The following is a 21,109-nucleotide window of genomic DNA, read 5'->3' as shown; positions in this document are numbered from 1 at the left end:
TCAGAACTCAGACACGGCTGACTATCCAATGCAGGGCAGGCAGAGCACCGGGGGGGGGGGGATCCTCTCCTCTGCTCTCTGGCCACCCTGCATTTGCGGTTAGACAGCTGATTTCAGCTGTCTAACCAGGGAGCATTGGAGCAGGGCGGGGGAAGGCCGGACAGCACATGGGAAGCATCATAATGGTGCTTTCATGGTCTCCTCCCCTCCCCGCCCCCAGGAACGCCCCCCTTTCACCCGCTCTGTGTTGCTCTTACAAGCACGGAGCCAAAGATGAACTACACGGGTGAAGTGCCAGATGACTGGAGGAGGGCTAATGTTGTCCCTATCTTCAAAAAGGGTAAAAAGGAGGAACCTGGGAACTACAGACCAGTCAGTCTGACATCAATCCCAGGGAAAATTCTGGAGCAGATGATAAAGCAATCCATCTGTAAGCACCTTGAAAGCAATGCAGTGATTACTCGAAGCCAACATGGATTTTTCAAGAACAAATCCTGCAAGATGAATCTGATCTCATTTTTTGATCAGGTAGCCTCCCTTGTGGACTGTGGGAATGCTGTAGACATAATATACTTCGACTTCAGCAAAGCTTTCGACAAAGTGCCCCATGATCTCCTGATGAGCAAACTAGCTCAAAGTGGGCTAGAAAACAACGACTTGGTGGATCCACAGTTGGCTACAAAATCGGCCTCAAAGAGTGCTTATCAATGGAATCTTCTCAAACTGGGGAGAGGTAACAAGCGGGGTACCGCAGGGCTCAGTCCTGGGCCCAGTGCTCTTCAACATTTTTATTTAGTGTGGGCTCTCCCACACTGGAGGCATTCAAGACAAGGCTGGACAGCCATCTGTCAGGGATACTCTGACTTGGATTCCTGCATTGAGCAGGAGGTTGGACTTGATGGCCTTGTAGGCCCCTTCCAACCCTACTATTGTATGATTCTATGATTCTACACTGCCTACAAGGTGGTGTGGGAGGGAGTGGGGAGTCAGGTTTCTGGGAACCAAAAAATCCTATGGCGATCTAGACACTGTCTAGTGGCCATAGGATTGTGCCCTAAGCCTGTTTTCTTAGGAAGAATTGATGTGGACCAAATACACAATAGTACAATTGGCTAAAGGCAAAATTTAGGGGAACAAAGAGGAATGGGCTGCAAACATAATAAAAATTGAAACAAGTCAAAAGCAAGTCACCACCGCCCCCTTCTAACAAAAGCAAGACAAAGATTGTTGCACTCTGAAGGGCATGAGAAAACAGCATGGACACTACAGGCATCTCTACACCAGCCTAAAATCCTGCATTTAAAACGGGGCTTTCTGCTTCTGTTTTAAATGCAGGATCACAACAACTCCCTTTTTCACGTGCTTCCTTTTCCCCCATCCCCTTCCCCCTCCTTCTCCCCATATCTGAATCTTCCATTCTCTTTCACTGATCTCGCTCCTCTTCTTGCTGCTTTTCCTATTTTCACAGAGGGAACTCAAGCAGAACACAACGGGGTAATTCAATAGCTCATTATCTGCAATCTATTTAAAAACGGAACAAAGTGCATTTAGTGCAGGAGACGCCTTGAATGATCACAGCGTCATGTGAAGAGCCCACAAACTTCCATGAAGGAGCAATCTCAAACACAGCATAAAAGCTCAGTGTGAAGGAGCCTTACGTGAGCCCCATGTGAGTACTGCATGACGGTGTCTAAAGCAAGCGAGATAACAACCATAGAGTATAATCATTTTAGCAACAACTGGAGGCATAAACCAGTAGCAAAAAGTATAACTGAGGGCCTCAAACAACAGCTAAGGTGAGAAGCCTGCATCTTCAACAAGGGACTCGCTTGTGTGCAGCCTCTTTTCGTTTCTTGTCCCCACAACACATGTGCTTTGGAACTGGCCATTCCAAGCTGCACCCATATGAGTATGAGAGAGACTATCTAAACCATAACTTAGGGAAGTAGAATTGCTTTTACTGTTTTTTATCCCTTTGTGTGAAATTCCCTCAATAAAAGTTACATGCAGAGTGTTAACCACAAATGTACATGTTGGTATCTCATAAGGTCCACACAATTAGGTAACATTTAAATCAGCTAGAAATGGTTATATATCTTCTCACATCAGCCAAGATGGCAATAAATTTCACATGGAGAAAAAAAATCCAGATCTGACATCTATATCAGAATGATTGCTAAAGGTTTGAGATATGGTAATTTTTATCAATATCATGAGTCTGGGAAGGGAGATAAATGGATAAAGTGTTTATTAAAAAAAAATGTCTTGTAGACAACAGTAGAACAAGTATAACAACAATAGAAATAAACTATGGGCGCTGCATGCAAGAGAAGAACATGTGGGAAAAATAATTAAAGTTAAGATGTCTATTTTGGCAAATGAATCAAATTTACATAAGAAAAAGATCAAGGAGGCTATGTATATAGAGAAACTGAAGTCTAGCGTGAATGCAAAAGAAGAAATGGTCCAGGTGCTGAGTTTTGTGAATGACATGTCTTAAGAATGTGAGCTAGAGTGAGCCTTGTGTAAGTCTTTAAGGGGTTAAGTGCAAGTGGTTGCATTGTGTTAACTCTGTGCAGGTGCTGGCATTGTGCTAACTCTGTAATTGGATATTGGAAGCTTCTTGGGAACTATTTTAAATTTTGTTTTAATGGGTGACGTAGCCCAGGCAGGTCTGGTATTGAGAATGGTATTTTGACAACTGAAACGTTTATCAAGTATCAAGGCTAAGAACAATAAAAATGGTTTTTAACCTTAGTGTGTTGACTGGGAAAGAGTTTGTTTTTCATTACACATATGAATGGTCCCAGCTTTGGTGGATTTAATGATCTACAATGAGAGCATTGTGGTGTAGTGGCTAGCATGTTAGACCGGGAGTCGGAGATCCGGGTTCTAGTCCCCACTCGACCATGGAAGCTCTCTGGGTGACTTTGGGCCAGTCACAGATTCTCAGCCCAACGTATCTCACAGGGTTGTTGTTGTGAGGATAAAATGGAGAGGAGGAGGATTACATACGCCGCCTTGGGTTACTTAAGGAGCAAAAAGTCGGCATATAAATATAATAAATAAATAATAAATACAAGGCATTGCTAGAGAATGCTGCATCTTCACGGAGTTACCAAATTATATTAAAAAAATAATATCTTTATTATGTTTTGGAAGACAAAGTACAGAATAATGTTCAGCCATATAGTTTATTTTGAACAATATTGAGAAGGCTTAGAATGTGATTAAACAACTTGTTTGCATATTCTTAATTAATTATATGAATGAGTGGAACTAAGCTATATGTGTTTTGTGTTAACTTTGGCAAAAAGGCTAGATTACTGCAGTGCATTCTGCAGTGCTTGAAAAGCATTGGGAAACTACAGCTGGTTCAGAACACAGCAGCTAGATTGACCACTCTGAACACATTATGGCAATATTAAAATATCGCCACTGGCTACCAGTCCAATTTTGGGCTCATTTCAAAGTGCTGATTTTTGCCTTTAAAACCCTAAATGGCCTTGGACCAGATAGCTGAAGGACTACCTTCTCCCTTACGAAGTGGCCCTGTCAGTATTCCTGGTTTCTTTGCTACTATAAGGTGCCAGGTACAGTCCATCTTGTTGTCTTGTTACCCCTGAACTTGGACATTTTATTTTATAGCTTTTTACTCACCATCTCGTTGTTGTTATTTGCAGCCTTTTTTTTTTTAATGTAAACTTTATATCCCACTTTAGCATACACCTTAAGATGACTAAGGCTGCAATCCTATACACACTTACCTGGGAGTAAGCCCACTTAAACTCAATGGGACTTACTTCTGAGTCAACATGAATAGGATAGCACTATAAGAAAATCCAAAATAAATAAATATTTGTCATGTTATCCAAATTAACAAACCATGCTTTGTAATTGGCCTGCAAACCAGAATCAGAAACCATGGTTTGAAGTGGATTTGCATACTATTGCTTGTGTTCACTGTGGTTTAATATGGTGTCTGGATTGACAAATCATAGCTATAGTCATCATTCTGTCTGCAGAGGCTACTGTAGCATGAAGGCATGAGTAGCATGAGTGGAGTGTTGGGAAAATGGAAACCAAGGCAGACAAAAAGTTCTAAACCATGGTTTGCCTGCTGTATATCTGGAAGTTCAACAATGTGTGGAGTTCTGAACAATGGTTAGCACCAGATACAGTTTGTCATGATGTCTGAACTGAGCCATGACTGATTTGCACAATCTGACCCTTCCAAATTTCCAAATTTACGAACTGTAAATTCATGCTACAGTTTATCCACTGGCACACAATGGAGCACATCGCACCATTACTTGATTTAGGATTCAACTAGGCTAGGGAGAAAGGGGGTCACAGCAGGAAGGAGGATGGGAAGAGCACCCAAATAGATAAATGATAATAATTATTTATTAATACAGTGTTTAGGCATAGTTCTCTGGGGAAACAAAAACAAATAATGCCAATTATTTCCACTGTATCACTCTGCATAAACAGGCAAATACAAATAGGATCTTTTGGGCACGATGCTTTTTTGGGCTTAAAAAATTGACCTATAGGTGTGGCTATAGGGCGTAACACCCCCCACCCCCATCTATGACCAAATCTATGACCAAATCCAATATAAAATACAGGCAACAATTAAAGCTAGCATTTCTCCAGCTTAAAATAATCCACTAAAATTCAGGTAAGCACCCTCTGAAATAAAGTGAACAGTTTTGCCTGCCTCTTAAATGCTAGCAGAGAGAAACCCAGGTGACTAATGTGTAATGCTAGTAGCTTCAGGTGATTGCGGCTTCTGCCTGTCAGCTTTTCAGCTGGGAAAGACAGACAGATTAGAGCATGCCAACAACATGAGAACTCTGAGACTGACATTGCTGCATGCAGGGCCAAACTGGACATGACAGGGGCCACCACATTCATTGTATCTGTCCTGTTAAATATAATGCAGGAGCTGGGATCTAATTTTTACATCAACAGGGTAATGTAGGTGATGGCAGCTCAACTGTGACTCCTCTCCTGCCTTACTTCAGTACTTACAGTATGTTCCAGCCTAGTTACAGGATGTGAGCTAGGTTGGGAGAAAGCAGGGTTCAACGCACTTCATCCATGCTCACCTTTATGTATAAAATCAGACATGCACACACTTACATGTGAATAGGGCAGGCATTTGAATAAATAAACATGGCTGCCCTGTCACATCTAATTTGGCCTCCCAGTTTTTCCCATCCTTCTGAAGGAGGAGAGTGGTAAAGCAGAGTCACACTAATAAGAAGCAGAATACTAAATTTTTATTTTCCTGCTAGAGAATGGAACGTTCGTACTTACCAAGAAGGTTCCTTCTGGCTTAGTGTGTGGAAGGCATTCCACAATGAGTTAGCTACCCCTATTGCCCGGGAAAAGCTGGGACCCACATGACTGAGTTTTAAACACACTATCGGTCTGAAGCTCCTCCTGGCCAGTTCTGTCCATGGCAAAAGCTCAGAAACTGAGGAAGAAAACATCTCTTTGTATTATAGGTAAGGAAGAACCACAGAGGAACAGATAATTTATTAGTAAATACATAGACATCAATCTGAGAAAACACATTTTGAGGATCCTTAGGATGGCCAGCCAAGTGCAGAGACAAGTGGCCTGATTACCTATGCAAATAGACTTGGTGGTGTTGCAGGATGTGGTTGGGATGCCTTCCGGACACCAACCCAGAAGGAACCTTCTCAGTAAGTACCAATGTTCCATTCTCCAGGTTGGTGTGAGGAAGGCATCCCACAATGGGACATGCTAAAGCTAAAACCCTTATTTGGGTGGGGAAAAAAATGATGCCAAGGCTATTGTAGTGCTACTAACTGCTGGGGGACTCTCCTGCCAAAGGAGGCATCTGCTGAGGCATCTGTGTCTATTATGTAATGCCTTATGAAAGAATTAGGACATGTCCAGCTGGCCGCCTTGCAGATTTCTCCCAGGGGAGCATTAGTACTTAAGAAGGCTGATATGGCTGGTGCCCTAGTGGAGTGAGCTGTGACTCCTAACAGCTTGGGGAGGCGTGAAGCCTCATAGGCTTAAAAAATGCATGCTTTTAACCACCTAGCTAAAGTAGATGCATGCTTCTTGCCCATTAACAACAGGGTGAAAGGAAACAAACGGTGAGTCAGATTTTCAAAAGGACTCTGTCCTTCTTAGGTAAACTTTAATAGCTCTGTGGATATCTAGCTTGTGCCAGGCCTTCTCCTGTAGGTGAGAAGGCTTAGGGCAGAAAGAGGGCGGAATAAGCTCCTGTGCCTATGACCTTAGGGATAAGGGTCGGGCCTGATCAAAGGATGATGGAATCCCTACGGAAGGTGATGGGCCCTTTTCTGATTGAGATGGCAGATACTCTGAGATTCTGCGAGCAGACGTGTTGGCAACAAGAAAAAGAACTTTTTGTGACAGAATTCGTAGCAGGATAGATCTAATTGGCTCAAAGGAAGGTTTAGTCAATGTAGGAAGTACAACTTGTAGGCTCCAGGAAGGCAACCTATTGACTGTGGGAGGACTCTTGAGAGCTGCTCTGTGGAGGAATCTTTTGATGTGAGGGTGTGAACTTAGTGGTTCCCTACACAGCTTGGAAAGGACTGATGGCAGGCCTGAGATGTTTGTCTGTGCAGGGTACCTAGTTTCAAGCCCATCTGGAGGCCTTTCTGGAGAAAGGCTAGGAGTTCCTTGATGCCTGCCACCCATGGATCGAGTTTTTTCCCTTCATCTGCAGAAGGCCTTCCAGGCTGTTTCGTAGCTTCTGGAGGGAGAATCCTTGCAGGATGCCAGGAGGGTGTGTATGACATCCTCCGAGTAGCCCAGGGTTAAGTAGATGGACCTTTTAGCAGCCAGGCAGCTATTTTTAGCCAATTCGGGTCTGGGTGGAGTATTGGTTCCTGAGACAAGAGGTCTGACTTCTGGGGCAGGAACCATGGTCCTTGCACTGCTAGGGCTAGGATCTTGGAGAACCAGGGTCATCGCTGCCAGAAGGGGGGGCTACTGAGACTATGCCCATTTGTTCTTTTCTTATTTTCTGCAGAACTCTGGCTAGCAGGGGGATTAGGGGTAATACGTAAAGTCTTTCTTTCGGCCAGTTGATGTACAGTGCATCTATTCCTTCAGCTCCATAAGACTGGAATCTGGAGAGAAATTTTGGCAGCTTGCTGTTGTGACAGGATGCAAACAGGTGCAGCATAAGTGGGCCAAAGTGGTATATGTTTTCCTGGAAGACTGCTGGATATAGGTTCCATTCCCGCAGTTCTATTTGTTGTCAACTTAGCCCACTGTATTATTCATAGTCCCTTTGATGTGTTGGGCTGATATGGAGGCTAAGTTCTGGTTGGCCCATAACAACATGCTCTGGGCCTCCGGGTGGAGAGAGCGGGATTTGGTACCCCTTTCAAATGTTACGTGTGCTTATGCCATTGAGCTGTTCATTCTGACTAGGATGTGAGAATGTAACAACCGGCATAAGGATTTCAGCAGGACTGCCCTGAGCTCCAGCCAGATGATGCTGTGGGATTTTTCCTTTGTGCTCCCTTGCCTTGGGCCACGAGAGAGTTGCAGTGGGCTCCCCGTCCTTCAAGGCTGGCATCTGTTATCAACGTGATCCTGTCTGGCTCCTGGAAGGGGCCGCCCACCTGTAGATTTAGGAGGTGTTGCCACCTTCTGAGGGAGTCTCTTACATGCTGAGGGAGATGTACAGGGAGGTGATTTCTCCTTGCTAATTGAGCTTGGAAGCACAGTAGGAACCACTGACGGGGCAAGTGTGCAGTCTGGCCCACAGGAGGATGCCAAGACATGAGATCATCAAAACCAGAAGATGTGCTGTGTCCATTAATGTCATGCCTCCCTCGGACTCCTCTAAGGATGAAGGGGAATGGCAGGCTCCAGACCCAGGGGAAGGGACCAGCACAGAAGGAGCCCGAGCCCCCTGTGGGGGTTCCAAGCCCAGCTGCAGTCTCCCCAGAGGATGTGGAGGGCGAAATGCCACTGACCCCTGCAGAACAAAGGCAGCTGCACGTCCGGGAGCAGCGTAGGCGAGCCTCTGTCCGTTTAAGACAGAGAGGCTCTCAGAGGCAGGAGGGCTGACTGGATGCAGCTGCCTCAAGTTGTGGCCATTAAAAGTGGATGGCAGGCTGGAGCAAGCCTGCTGAAGAGCAATGTTGTGTCACACGCCAGACCTCAGCCTCGGACCTGACCCACTGCCTTGCTCACGTTCTCTTGTGTGTTTTGGACCTCAGACTGAACAACGGACTTCTCTTTGCCTCAACGCTTTGGACTCACTGCCCGGGTAAAACATTTCTTGCTACAAACTGCTTTTCACTCCCCCAGCCTTGGACACATTTACAACCCTGTTATCAGCCCATGATTTATCGCCACCAGCTGCGGTCAGCTGGCAGGAGCCAACAATTAAGCTAGTTATTCTTTGATGATGAACAGCCCTCAAACAGTCCTGAAGCTTGACTGTTCTCTCTGGGGAGAGGAATATGAAGCCCTTGGTGGTGTCAATGAGTGCTCCTAGATGAGGGAGGACCTGGGTGGTTGCTAGGTGGCTCTTCTTTCTGTTTATGAAAAAGTCATGTCGGTCTAGGAATTCGACAGTTGTCTGCAGATCCTGTGAGGCTTTGTGAATGGAAATAGACTAGATAAGAAGGTCGTCCAAATATGGGTAAATATGCCTGCCTTTTAGCCAGATGTGAGCTAAAGGTGCCAAGGACAGGCCAAATGGCCTCACTTTGTACTGGTAATGACAATTCAGACAGATGAAGTGTAGGAATTTTCTATGAAGCAGCAAGATAGGAAAATGTAGATATGCCTCTATGAGGTCTACCGATGTAAAAAATTCCACTTTGTGAAGGGTTTCCTTGATGGTTTGGAGTGTCTCCATACGGAATTGTCAGTATCTGACAAATTTGTTCAGATGTTTGAGGTCCAGCCTAGGTCTCCAGCCTTTGCCCTTTTTGGAGACCAGAAGGAAGATGGAATAAATACCTCCATGTTGCAGTAGATATGATGTGATACTTGGTGGTGGATTGCGATGTTGGGGATGGGATGTTTCCCAAAACTTTATGAGATAACCTCAGAAGATGGACCCAGAGATCCTCTGTGGATTGTTCCCCTGCTGGGAGGAAATGCTGGAGTCTCCCTCCTACAACAGGTTCTGTGGCATCAGAACTGTTGCCATCTGGACCTAGAGGTCTGGAAAGTAGAAGAGGGTTTGGCAGAGGAGTTAAGAGGAGTTGGTGCTTCTGGGCTGGAAGTGGGATCTGGATCATGCTGGTTTTGGGAACCTATAGCTTTTGGATTTAAAGGAATTCTGGTTAGTGCTCCGGAATGGGCAAAAGGACACATAAGCCAGGGCAACATTTTTTTATCTTCTCCTCGAAAGAAGGAGAAGGAGTAACTTTTCACATCCTTAGTTTCTATGAGCACATCTTTTAAGGCCTTTTAAGGCTTGCAGTGCCCTCCCTTCCCTCAGCCTCGGCCACCTCTTTCTTCTTTTGAGGCCAGGATCATGCCCTTCCCAGCGTCAAAAGATTCAGCAGGAGGCCATAGCCTCTAGGCTGGTGATCTCTTATTTGATACTCTGCAGTTGGAAGTAGGCAGCTGAAGCTGGCAAACTGGTTATCTCCCTCTGTGACATCAGTAGGCAGCCGAAGCCTGCAAACTGGCTATCTCCCTGATCATTCTGGCCGATCCTCCTTTCATCTGCTGATGCCTTGTTAAGGACTTTCACATGGCAGAGAGAAAGAAACTAAGAGAGGGTGAATAGATAAAGGCTGGTTGTGAGAAAAAAAGTCAAAGTGGTAAGGAGTTTAAGAAATTTTAGTAATAGAGATAAGTATAGGCTTGAGATAGGAGGAGATGAGAATTAGCTCTGTCTTGGGCGAAAAGGAGGGACAAACGGGCTAGGAGAAGCTTCAGATTGATAGAGTGTTTAAACTCAATCATGTGGGCCCCTGCTTTTCCTCGGGGGAGCTAACCCATTGTGGGATGCCTTCCTCACACCAACCTGGAGAACCCTCAGCTTGCTGCTGTACTTGGTCTCTCTCCTGGAAAGAAGCCTTCTTTTGGATTATCTGGATCATATTATCCAGATAATCCAATCCACTGGTTGCCATCTGTATCAACCTAATATTAATGCACAGCACTCATGTATAGAGTCTTACATCAACTTTGAACTGTGAAATTGGGGTTGGTTAGGTGTCTGAGAATAGGAAGTACAAGTAATTTGCCCTTCCAGTTTCTGCTTTTCTGCATTTATTTGTAACATCCAAATTAGGTTCTCACATCTTGGGCTTTTGATGTGGGAATAGCTCTCACATATCCTCATGGAAGAGATGCACGAATAACTTACACAACCTCTGTGATGTTACACATCTATAGAGAGAGACAGAGTTTTTAAGTATAATAATGTATTCCTGTTGTACATCTATGGTTATGCCGAGTATCTCTAGGATGAGAGTGGGATGAGTGACAGGAAGAATTAATAAAGTTTATTTGTTTAACCAAACCCTATGCCTTCTGCTCTTGGCTACGTAAGGGTAAGGTAATAAAGGAAACAATACAGGTGATATTATAAGCAAGTGTCTTCTTGCAGATAAAAGACTGAGTGTGGGCTGGACCTGAGCCTTAAAACTCCTGGGGCAGTGTGATTCTGTGTGGGGAAGGTGTTTCCTGCTTGGGGTGAGAAAGGTGTTAGAGATGGGGTATTCTCACTGGGAAGGGCAGGAACACCAGAACCTCCTACCCCCCTGTAAGGCCTCGGGCCTGAACCAAGCTATCAGTAGTTTTAGAGGGGTTTAGATGGTTCATAATGCTCTCTGACTCTGGTCAGTTAGCTGCTATTTTCCCTAACAGGCCTCTTGATTTACCAGGATGAGTCAAAGAGCGATGGGGCAGCCTCAAGCACATTCCATACTAACGAGTGGAATGCCTTATCAAGATGTGCCTGAGAAGTGAAGCTATGTTTAGGCTCAGCTGCAGGGGTCTGTGCTGGGAAAGCTGCAGACGAATGCTAATTAACGCTTGCTGTTGTCATGCTGCCTCGCTGCTAACATGTATGGTATAAAACCCATTTTACCCCATGGCTCTGGGTTCAGAAAAGCTGTCTGATCCAGCCATTGGGTACATCTGTGTGCTGATTGTACTCAATAAAGTATCTCCTTGTAAGTAAACCTGGATCTAATTTATCACTATCTTGGCACCTCTAAATTAAGAGTTCGAAGCCTACTGCAGGGGCAATACGCCCTCCCTCTCCCCACACATCTGTTTTATTTCTAAAAAGAAACTCCACTCACAATCTGGGATCTGTGTCTCTCCTGCAGATCTTACACAGTCTGGTAGTCCATGAATCGGTAGTGGTGTTAGTGTGGCTTCCTGTGGCAACATTCTTATTTCCTGGTTTGGCTCCAGAAGGAAGTCATTTGCTACAGTCTAAGGAACAAGAGAGACATACCACTTACAGCTGGATTCATTGCTAGCAAAGAGCCTAATTAATGCCTGTTAACTTACTTTGGGAGTACTAAAACCCTGAGCTGGGTAGTATTCCTAGAGTTAAAGTAGACAACACCATTCTGTTCTGGAAAATGTCTTTAGTTGCTGCTTCCTCCACCTTATCTCATTGTACTTGGCTGCTTTAAAGGGCAGTTTTAGTCCTTCCTGGCTCCAATACTAGAAGTGCACAATTCCTCCCACCCCTAAGCTCTTTATAGGTGAATGAGACTCTTCGAGCTGCCCTTTGCTGGGCTAAAACGTTTGCTTTTTGCCTCTTTGTTTAGATCAGGAAAGAGAGAGAGGAAACAGCAGTTGGTGCAACTTATCCTGAAAAAGTCTGACTGTAACATATTTGGTAGTGGAAGCTGGTGGCTCTGATTTCAGAGGGGTGGTGAATCCATTCTGGGTTTCAGTCAGAACCAGCCAGAACTCTAAAGGAGCTATCCAAGGTGCTAAACCCCATCCCCCAAATAAGATCAGTGCCTTGGATAGCTCCTTTAGAGTTCTGGCTGGTTCTGACTGAAACCCAGAATGGATTCACAGCCCACTGAAATTGGAGCCACCAGCCTCCACTGATACTTGGGATGATGATGATTTGATTTGGTCAAGAGCACATGACTTCTAATTATTTCTACTGTATTATTCAACACAAGAGTACAAATTAGAAATATAATTTTTGAACCTGCTCTTTTTGGTATAAAAAGCAGACCCCCATGCCCACATGGTTGGCCCTAATGTCTAGGTTCAAGACCTGGTTTATTAAAAAAATATGTGCTTTGAAAGTTACACCTCCTCATCCTCACATTTTGCAGACACAGAAGGAGGTAGTCGAAACAACAAATGAGCTCCCTTAACAGTACAATCCTATATGTGTCTATTCATAGAATCATAGAATCATAGAATATTAGGGTTGGAAGGGGCCTACAAGGCCATCGAGTCCAACCCCCTGCTCAATGCAGGAATCCAAGTCAGAGCATCCCTGGCAGATGGCTGTCCAGCCTCGTCTTGAAGGCCTCCAGTGTGGGAGAGCCCACCACCTCCCCAGGTAATTGGTTCCATTGTCGTATTGCTCTTACAGTCAGGAAGTTTTTCCTGATGTTCAGCCGGAATCTGGCTTCCTGTAACTTGAGCCCTTATTCCGTGTCCTGCACTCTGGGATGATCGAGAAGAGATCCTGGCCTTCCTCTCCGAGACAACCTTTCAAGTACTTGAAGAGTGCTATCATATCTCCCCTCAGTCTTCTCTTCTCAAGGCTAAACATGCCCAGTTCTTTCAGTCTCTCTTCATAGGGCTTTGTTTCCAGTCCTCAGATCATCTTTGTTGCCCTCCTCTGAACCCTCTCCAGTTTGTCTGCATCCTTCTTAAAGTGTGGTGCCCAGAACTGGACACAGTACTCCAGATGAGGCCTAACCAGTGCTAAGTAGAGCGGAACTAGTACTTCCCAGGATTTGGAAGCAATGCTTCTGTTAATGCAGCCCAAAAGAGCATTTGCCTTTTTTGCAGCCACATCACATTGTTGGCTCATATTCGGCTTGTGATCGACAACAATTCCAAGATCCTTCTCGCTTGTAGTGTTGTTGAGCCACGTATCCCCCATCTTGTAACTGTGCATTTGGTTTCTTTTTCCTAGGTGCAGAACTTCGCATTTATCCCTATTAAATGTCGTTCTGTTGTTTTCTGCCCAGCGCTCCAGTCGATCCAGATCCCTTTGAATTTTGTTTCTGTCTTCCAAAGTATTAGCTATCTCACCAAATTTTGTGTCATCTGCAAATTTGATCAGCATTCCCTGCACCTCCTCCTCCAAGCCATTAATAAAAATGTTGAGGAGCACTGGGCCCAGGACTGAGCCCTGCGGTACCCCACTCATTACCTCTCCCCGGTTTGAGAAGGTCCCATTGATAAGCACTCTTTCAGTCCGATTCTGTAGCCAACTGTGGATCCACTGGATCGTTGTTTCATCTAGCCCACTTTGAACTAGTTTGCTCATCAGGAGATCATGGGGCACTTTGTTGAAAGCTTTGCTGAAGTCGAGGTATATGATGTCTACAGCATTCCCATGGTCTACAAGGGAGGTTACTTGATCAAAAAATGAGATCAGATTTGTCTGGCAGGACTTGTTTTTGATAAATCCATGTTGGCTTCGAGTAATCATGGCATTGTTTTCAAGGTGCTTCCAGATGGATTGCTTTATCATCTGCTCCAGAATTTTCCCTGGGATTGATGTCAGACTGACTGGTCTGTAGTTCCCAGGTTCCTCCTTTTTACCCTCGTTGAAGATAGGGACAACATTAGCCCTTCTCCAGTCATCTGGCACTTCCCCCGTCCTCCATGATTTCTCAAAGAGAATAGACAGTGGTTCTGAGAGTTCTTCTGCCAGTTCCTTTATTACTCTAGGATGCAGTTCATCTGGCCCTGGAGATTTGAACTCATTCAAAGTCATTAGGTGTTCCTTGACCATATGCCTATCAGTCTCAAGCTGCAATCCTGCCCCTTCAGCCTGCACTTCGCCTTTGCCAGAGGGGTCATAGACCCTCTTTTGGGAGAAGACTGAGCCAAAGTAGGAATTGAGCACCTCTGCCTTTTCTTTGTCATGTTATCGTTTTGCCATCCTTTTTAATAGCTGAACAACCATTTTTTCCTCTGCCTTTTACTATGTGCGTAGCTGAAGAAAGCCTTTTTGTTGTTTTTAGCCTCCCTCCCAAACCTTAGCTCATTCTCAGCTTTAGCCTTCCTGATGCCATCCCTGCAATTCTGTGCTACCTGCCTGTACTCTTCCTTTGTTGCTTGGCCTTCGTTCCACTTCCTATATGTGTCCTTTTTTGTTTTCATGTCATCTCTAAGCTTGTTGTGAAGCCACATTGGCTTCTTCTGTTGTCTTCCACCTTTTCTTCTTGTTGGAATTGTTTGTGATTGTGCCTTGAGAATTTCCTTTTTTAAAAGCTCCCACCCATCTTGGACTCCTTTTCTCGTTAGCGTCGCTTGCCATGGGACCTTACTGATCATTGTTCTGAGTTTATTAAAATCAGCTTTCCTAAAATCCAGGGTACAGATTTGGCTACACTCAGCTTGTGCTTCCTTTAGAACCATGAACTCAAGTATAACATGGTCACTTTCCCCCAGAGTTCCTCTAACTGCTACTTTATCCACTAAGTCATCACTGTTGGTTAGGATCAAGTCAAGGATAGCCGATCCTCTAGTTCCTTCCTCTACTTTCTGCAAGAGGAAGTTATCCGCCACACAAGTCAGGAATTTCCTGGAGGGACCATGTTTTGCAGAATTTGTCTCCCAACAAATATCGGGGAAATTGAAGTCCCCCATTACTACTACATCATGCTTCCTTGAAACATTGGCTATTTGCTTTTCAAAAGTTTCATCCTTATCTTCTCCTTGGTTGGGTGGCCGGTAGTAGACTCCGACCACCAGGTTCCTTTTATTCTTTGCTCCATTTATTTTGATCCAGATGCTCTCGATGGGGCTACCAAGCTCATCCTCCTGTATTTCTGTGCAGAGATATGTATTTTTCACATACCGTGCAACCCCACCTCCCTTTCTGTTCCTCCTGTTCTTTTTGAACAAGTTATATCCTTCAGTTGCTGTATTCCAGTCATGAGAGTCATCCCACCAAGTCTCAGTTATACCGATCAAGTCATAATTTCCCTCCTGTATTAAGAGGTCAAGTTCGTTCTGTTTGTTTCTCATACTCTGGGCATTAGTATATAGACATTGAAGACCATGTGCTTCATAGTCTGGCTTTCTTCCTACATGTGTCTGAAGACTATTATTGGGCGCTATCAGAGCTGTTCTCTCCGTTGCAGTGCATGCGCCTACGTCCATTGTTACCCCCAACATTACGTCTCCCTTCCCCGTAGGATTCAGTTTAAAGCCCTCCTGATGAAGTTCTTCATGCTGTGGGCAAACACATTCTTCCCATCCTTTGTTAGGTGCAACCCATCCCTTGCCAACAGCCCATCTTCCAGGAAGTATAGCCCATGGTCCCAGAATCCAAATCTCTCTCGTCGGCACCACCTTCATAGACAGTCATTCACCCGGAGTATTTTTCGTTCCCTTTCTATCCCTCTTCTAACTATCTGGGCCCCAAAGTTCTTGAGTTTCCTTCCCAGAGCTTCAAAGTCTGACGTGATCTCTTCGTAGCTCTGCTTGGTGGTATCATTTGTTCCCACATGGATGAGAAGAAAGGGATACCTGTCAGTGGGCTTTATGAGTGCAGGCAACCCTTCAGTCACATTTCTAATCCGTCCTCCCGGGAGACAACATACCTGGCGAGTCCACAGGCCTTCGCGACATACTTGTGTCTCGATCCCACGCAGCAAGGAGTCTCCCACTACTACCACTCTTCTCTTCTTCTTCTTGTAGGCCTGGGTTTTATCGCCTCTGTTTGACTGACCTGCAGCCTCTTGCTCACTCTCATGTAGGTTCCCCTGTGATTCTTCCTCTCCAGGCTGTCCTCCAGTCTCATCCACAAGTACCTGGAATCGGTTCCACAGCTTCCACTGGTGCAGAGTGGCGTCTAGTTATTCTTCTCCTAACTGTCACCCTTTTCCAAGGAGTATCCTCTACTCCATTTTTCTTCACCTCAGCATTTCCCACTGCCTCATCTTGCTGTTGCTCTTCAAGCTTCTGGTCTTCCCTTTGCTGCTGTAGTTCCCCCATTCTGTCCAAGAACTCTTGGTGTTCTCTTATTCCCCGGAGGGTCGACAGTCGCCGCTCCAGTCCACTTACTTTTTCTTCCAGCAGCGTGATCAATTTGCACTTGTTGCAGGTGTAGGCCATGTTGTTCTCAGGCAAGAAAACAAACATTGCACACACCTTGCAGGTCACCACCACTGGCGAGTCTTGTCCTTCCATAGCCTCTTTTCCCTTTTTGTGTCTAGCTTTGTGATTGTTCTAGACTAGCCTGTTCAGAAGTAAATTCAGTAAATTCTATTCAGAAGTAAATCTCCTGGGACTTACTTTCAGATAAGTGGGTACAGGATTGCAGCCTAAATCAGACTGATCAGTTTCCCATGAGAAATTGAAGCCAATCATAATATAATTGATCAAGGAAATAAAAACACATCTTTCAATGGTGGTAAATGGAAATGGCAAAAGTGTGTTCAGGTATGGAAGTGAAGAGGCGTGGCCATAGGGTTCGATCTCCTGAAATGTTACTGCACCAGTCAAAACCACATCTTTTTTAAAAGGTGGAAGAGCAGTGCTATGGGCATCTACACCTGTGCTACTTTTCTGTTTGTCTCAAAAAAGTTCCATTTTCTGTAGTAAGAGAAAATATAGAAGGGGGAAAACACAGGAAGACAATGGTTCAAAGATGACATTTTGTGGGGCATCCACACAAAGTGAGTAAACCAAGTGTGGCAATTCCATATGAAATGTCTAAATGTAAGGAAGCGTCCTTAATTTTATCAATTTAACTACAGATCTTAAAGAGACTGTTAGCTTGAGAAGCATTAACACCCACCCTTTCTGTAACCACTCCAGTTCTGAAGGAATTGTTTCTATTTGCAACAAATACCATTCTTGAGCTGATCATATATTTAATACAACTTCATGCTGTTTTTCAGTTAGCATATTATGCAAAATTAAACCCTTCCCCAGTCCTGTCATTTAATCCCCTCCCATCACCTGCTGTGGCAAGCAGATTTCCAGGTGTGCAATAAACAGCAGGCATGGGAAATGAATGGGCAAGAGCAGCTATGGCTGCCTTGTCTCCCAGTGCATCTGGCACATCCTGGAGATGAAAGTCTGCAATCTAATATAGCCAACTCCACTCAGGAAATGCAGGGAAAGAGGATTAGAGATCACCTGGTTAATATCCCTTTCTGCTAACCAGCCTGTACAGCTTTCCAGGATCCTTTCTTCACCCCATCTCCCCCAACATAATTTGGTTGGCTCCCAATATGCATAGGCAGGAAAGAATCGGCTGTGTCTGAAAATATGCTACACTGATTCTGACAAGGCTCATGGCTTTTCCACCCACACCAGCTTCTCTGTTGTTCTGTTTCCCTAAAATACATGAGATACTGGTGTCATGCTTTACAAATATTAGGTATGAGTGCTTCATGTTTTTTTAAAATGAAACTCAAATGTGTTCTCTTCCAAAGCTGCACCAGTTTACACTACACTGAAGAAATCTTCCTATAACTTAGGTTAGATGGGATGTGAGGATGAGAGAATGAATAGATAAATTGAGGGTGGGGGTTCTGGTGCTGGTGTTCCCTGGCATACAGTCACTGCTGAGGAAATGTGGCCCCGGTAGAAAAAAAAAAAAGAGTCCCCCACCTGTCCTAGACCTATTCTTTTTTAATGTTGGAACTGCTGTCTTTTTATTGTTGCTCTCTTTTAACTGCTTTGAGGAAAAGCAGTATATAATTACTATAAAATAAATAAATACAGTCAGGGCCAGAAATATTGGAGCAAGGATAACTGTTTTGGCAGTTGGCCTCTGTACACCACCACATGGACGTCGAAAGGAAACACACCCAGATGGGAGCGAAGTCAGGACTTTCAGCTGTAATTCAAGGGGTGTGACAAAAGTGGGGCACTACCCATTCAAGAAGGACAGCCAGTGGCACACACACACACCCATCGTTGGTGGCTCATAAGTAATGGAACGAATGGCTGCATGGCCAGGTGTGGCCTGTTTCCTGGGTACCCCATGACCAATCAAGCAGATCAAAGGCCTGGAGGTGGTTCTGAGTGTCACATTTGCATTTGGTAGCTGTTCACTGGAACCCCCAACATGAGGCCCACAGAGATGTCCATGCGAGTGAAGGAGGCCATCATTAGGCTGAGGAAACAAAATAAACCCATCAGAGAGATAGCAAAAACAGTGGGAGTGGCCAATACAACTGTTTGGAACATCCTGAAAAAGAAGGAATGAACTGGCAAGCTCAGCAACAGCAAAACGCCTGGAAGACCATGGAAGCCAACTAAAGTGGATGACTGCAGAATTCTGCTCATGGTGAAGAGGAACCTTTTCACAACATCTAGCCAGGTCAAGAATGCTCTTGAGGAGGTAGGCATGTCACTGTCAACATCTACATTCAAGAGACGGCTTTATGAATGTAAATACAGAGGCTTCACAACAAGGTGCAAACCACTGGTGATGCTCAAGAACCAAAAGGCCAGATTAGCCTTTGCCAGCAAACACCTAAAAAAGCCTGCCCAGTTCTGGAATAAGATTCTTTGGACTGATGAAACCAAGATTACCTTGTACCAGAATAATGGGAAGAGAAAAGTATGGAGAAGGAAAGGAACAGCTCATGATCCAAAGCATACCACATCACCTGTCAAACATGGTGGAGGCAGTGTTATGGCATGGGCATGTATGGCTGCCAATGGAACTGGGTCACTGGTGTTTATTGATGACCTGACTGCTGATAAAAGCAGCAGGATGAATTCTCAAGTGTATAGGGCTATACTTTCTGCTTAGATTCAGCTGAATGCTGCCAAACTGATAGGGCGCCGCTTCATATTGCAGACGGATAATGACCCAAAACATACAGCAAAAGCTACCCAAGAGTTTCTGAAGGCAAAGAAGTGGGCTGTTCTTCAATGGCCAAGTCAGTCACCTGATCTCAACCCAATAGAGCATGCTTTTCACTTACTGAAGACAAGACTGAAGGCAGAAAGACCCACAGACAAGCAGCAGCTGAAGGCAGCTGCAGTAAAGGCCTGGCAAAGCATCTCGAGGGAGGAAACTCAGCATTTGGTCATGTCCATGGGTTCCAGACTTCAGGCAGTCATTGACTGCAAAGGATTTTCATCCAGGTATTAAAGGCGATCCTTACGTTTGAAATGATGTTGGTTTGTTCCATCACTTATGAGCCACCAACGATGGGTGTGTGTGTATGCCACTGGCTGTCCTTCCTGAATGGTTAGTGCTCCACTTTTGTCACACCCCTTGAATTACAGCTGAAAGTCCTGACTTCGCTCCCATCTGAGTGTGTTTCCTTTCAACTTCAATGTGGTGGTGTACAGAGGTCAACTGCCAAAACAGTTATCCTTGCTCCAATATTTCTGGCCCTGACTGTAAGTCATTTGGGCCAAATGTTAATGCCATTGAAGTATATATAGCATGTGAACTCTCATGAAAGAAACAATCACCTGTGGAAAGAAGAGGATGAGGAAGACTAGTGATCCAAGACACAGAAACTCCAAAGCCATTCATAAATATCTCAGAGCCTGAGGTCTGCCTATCCACTTCATCCCACCCTCCATATGTATGAAGTAACAGTACTTGGAAATAAGAGTGTTTGGTGTAAGCTGCAAACAGTCCTGATCTGTGCTCCAGGTACATGTGTGGGAAATCCTTACCTTTGCAAATGCTTACCTTTGAAGCAAGTTCTTTTGTTGATTGCTGATCTGAAGCTGAAAAAAACCAGAAAAATTAATCTCACAGCCATCAAATTAGATTCTCTTTTCTTGGTTTGTTGTTGATGGGAGTTTCCTCTGCTTATAGCTGTTGAGCTTCCTCAATGAGCACTGATGGCAAGATGTTTCTTTAATAAATGCTGATGGTGGTGGCTACTAGCTACTGACCATGCCTAACAGCTACTGACCATGCCTAACAGCTACTGAACATGCCTAACCGCTATCATACTGGAGTTATGTCTTCGTGTTTGGCTAAACGAGTGGGAATGTATCAAGCAAAAACACAAATCTGAGTATTTGCAGCTGGTTGGGGATTTCAAGTTTATACTGTTTGCTTGTGAGGGAACTGCTATATATGCAAGCACTATGACTGGGTGTTGCCCTCTTTTCCATACCCAGCTTGTATATTTGTAAACAAATATTACAGAAACACCACAGGAGTCTCCAGGGCAATCTCTACACCAGCCTAAAATCCTGCATTTAAAACAGGGCTTTCTGCTTCCGTTTTAATAGGGCTCTTCCAACCCTATGATTCTGTGACTCCCTTTTTCACGTGCTTCCTTTCCCCCCATCCCCTTCCCCCTCCTTCTCCCCGTATCTGAATCTTCCATTCTCTTTCATTGAACTGGCTCCTCTTCTTGCCACTTTTCCACTTTTCAGGGCGAGAACTCAAGTGGAACACAATGGGGTAATTCAATAGCTCATTATCTGCAATCTATTTAAAAATGGAACAAAGGGCATTTAGTGCAGGAGACGCCTTGAATGATCACAGCGTCATGTGAAGAGCCCACAAACTTCCGTGAAGGAGCAATCTCAATCGCAGAATAAAAGCTCAGTGTGAAGGAGCCCCAGTACTCTCTCTCTCCTTCAAGGAAGCCAACTCTCTAAAATGGTGTCCCCAGGAACTCTTTACCACTCAGGGAAGTGAGAAGCTGCAACACAATGGATTTTTTCTCTGAAATGGTGTAATTTTATCAAATTGCATCCCATCCTATGTATTACTTGATGGGACATTGGGAAAAGGGGTTAAGGAAGGGTTAGTCCTCCCTCTCCGCCCCTCCTTGTTGCACTGAAATTATTAAAATGGTGAAAAACCTATTGCTGTTTTATAAAGCTCCCAAGCTCCCTGAAGTTCAGTGCAATTCTTACTCCCTTCTCTGGCTCAGGTGAAACCACAGATCTCTGAAAGCAATGAAAGGTCTTTCTGCTT

The 21,109-nt window shown here is 44.6% G+C and overlaps 1 protein-coding gene and 1 long non-coding RNA gene across 6 annotated transcripts in view; one reads left to right on the top strand and one right to left on the bottom strand.

Annotated features, from left to right (window-relative positions):
• Positions 1–21,109, bottom strand: part of LOC146352982 (tumor necrosis factor receptor superfamily member 1A-like) — a 74,855-nt gene that overhangs the window by 5,728 nt on the left and 48,018 nt on the right. The window contains exons 8-10 of one of the 2 annotated variants that reach the window (XM_084835364.1): positions 19,859–19,896; positions 11,313–11,448; positions 5,326–5,485 (exon numbers count right to left, since the gene is read on the bottom strand). In XM_084835364.1, the coding sequence (XP_084691490.1) occupies positions 5,326–5,485; positions 11,313–11,448; positions 19,859–19,896 (334 nt within the window). The remainder of the gene's footprint in view (positions 1–5,325; positions 5,486–11,312; positions 11,449–19,858; positions 19,897–21,109) is intronic. The other variant, XM_084835363.1, reaches the window with a different exon arrangement.
• The window catches only part of LOC146352983 (uncharacterized), a 79,668-nt gene that overhangs the window by 42,948 nt on the left and 15,611 nt on the right, over positions 1–21,109 (top strand). The window contains exon 4 of one of the 4 annotated variants that reach the window (XR_014787906.1): positions 1,469–1,669. The exons of 2 other annotated variants lie outside the window; for them this stretch is intronic. This is a non-coding gene — a long non-coding RNA (uncharacterized LOC146352983). Of the gene's footprint in view, positions 1–1,468; positions 11,921–21,109 lie in introns of those variants that run through there. One more of the 4 variants, XR_014787905.1, reaches the window with a different exon arrangement.

This window comes from Heloderma suspectum, chromosome 2 (assembly GCF_057233095.1).
Source record: "Heloderma suspectum isolate Gila_16-S chromosome 2, 16-S_ref, whole genome shotgun sequence".
Classification (NCBI taxonomy): Eukaryota; Metazoa; Chordata; class Lepidosauria; order Squamata; family Helodermatidae; genus Heloderma; species Heloderma suspectum.
The sequence above is the reverse complement of the archived record's forward strand: the minus strand, read 5'-3'. Positions and strand labels throughout refer to the sequence as shown.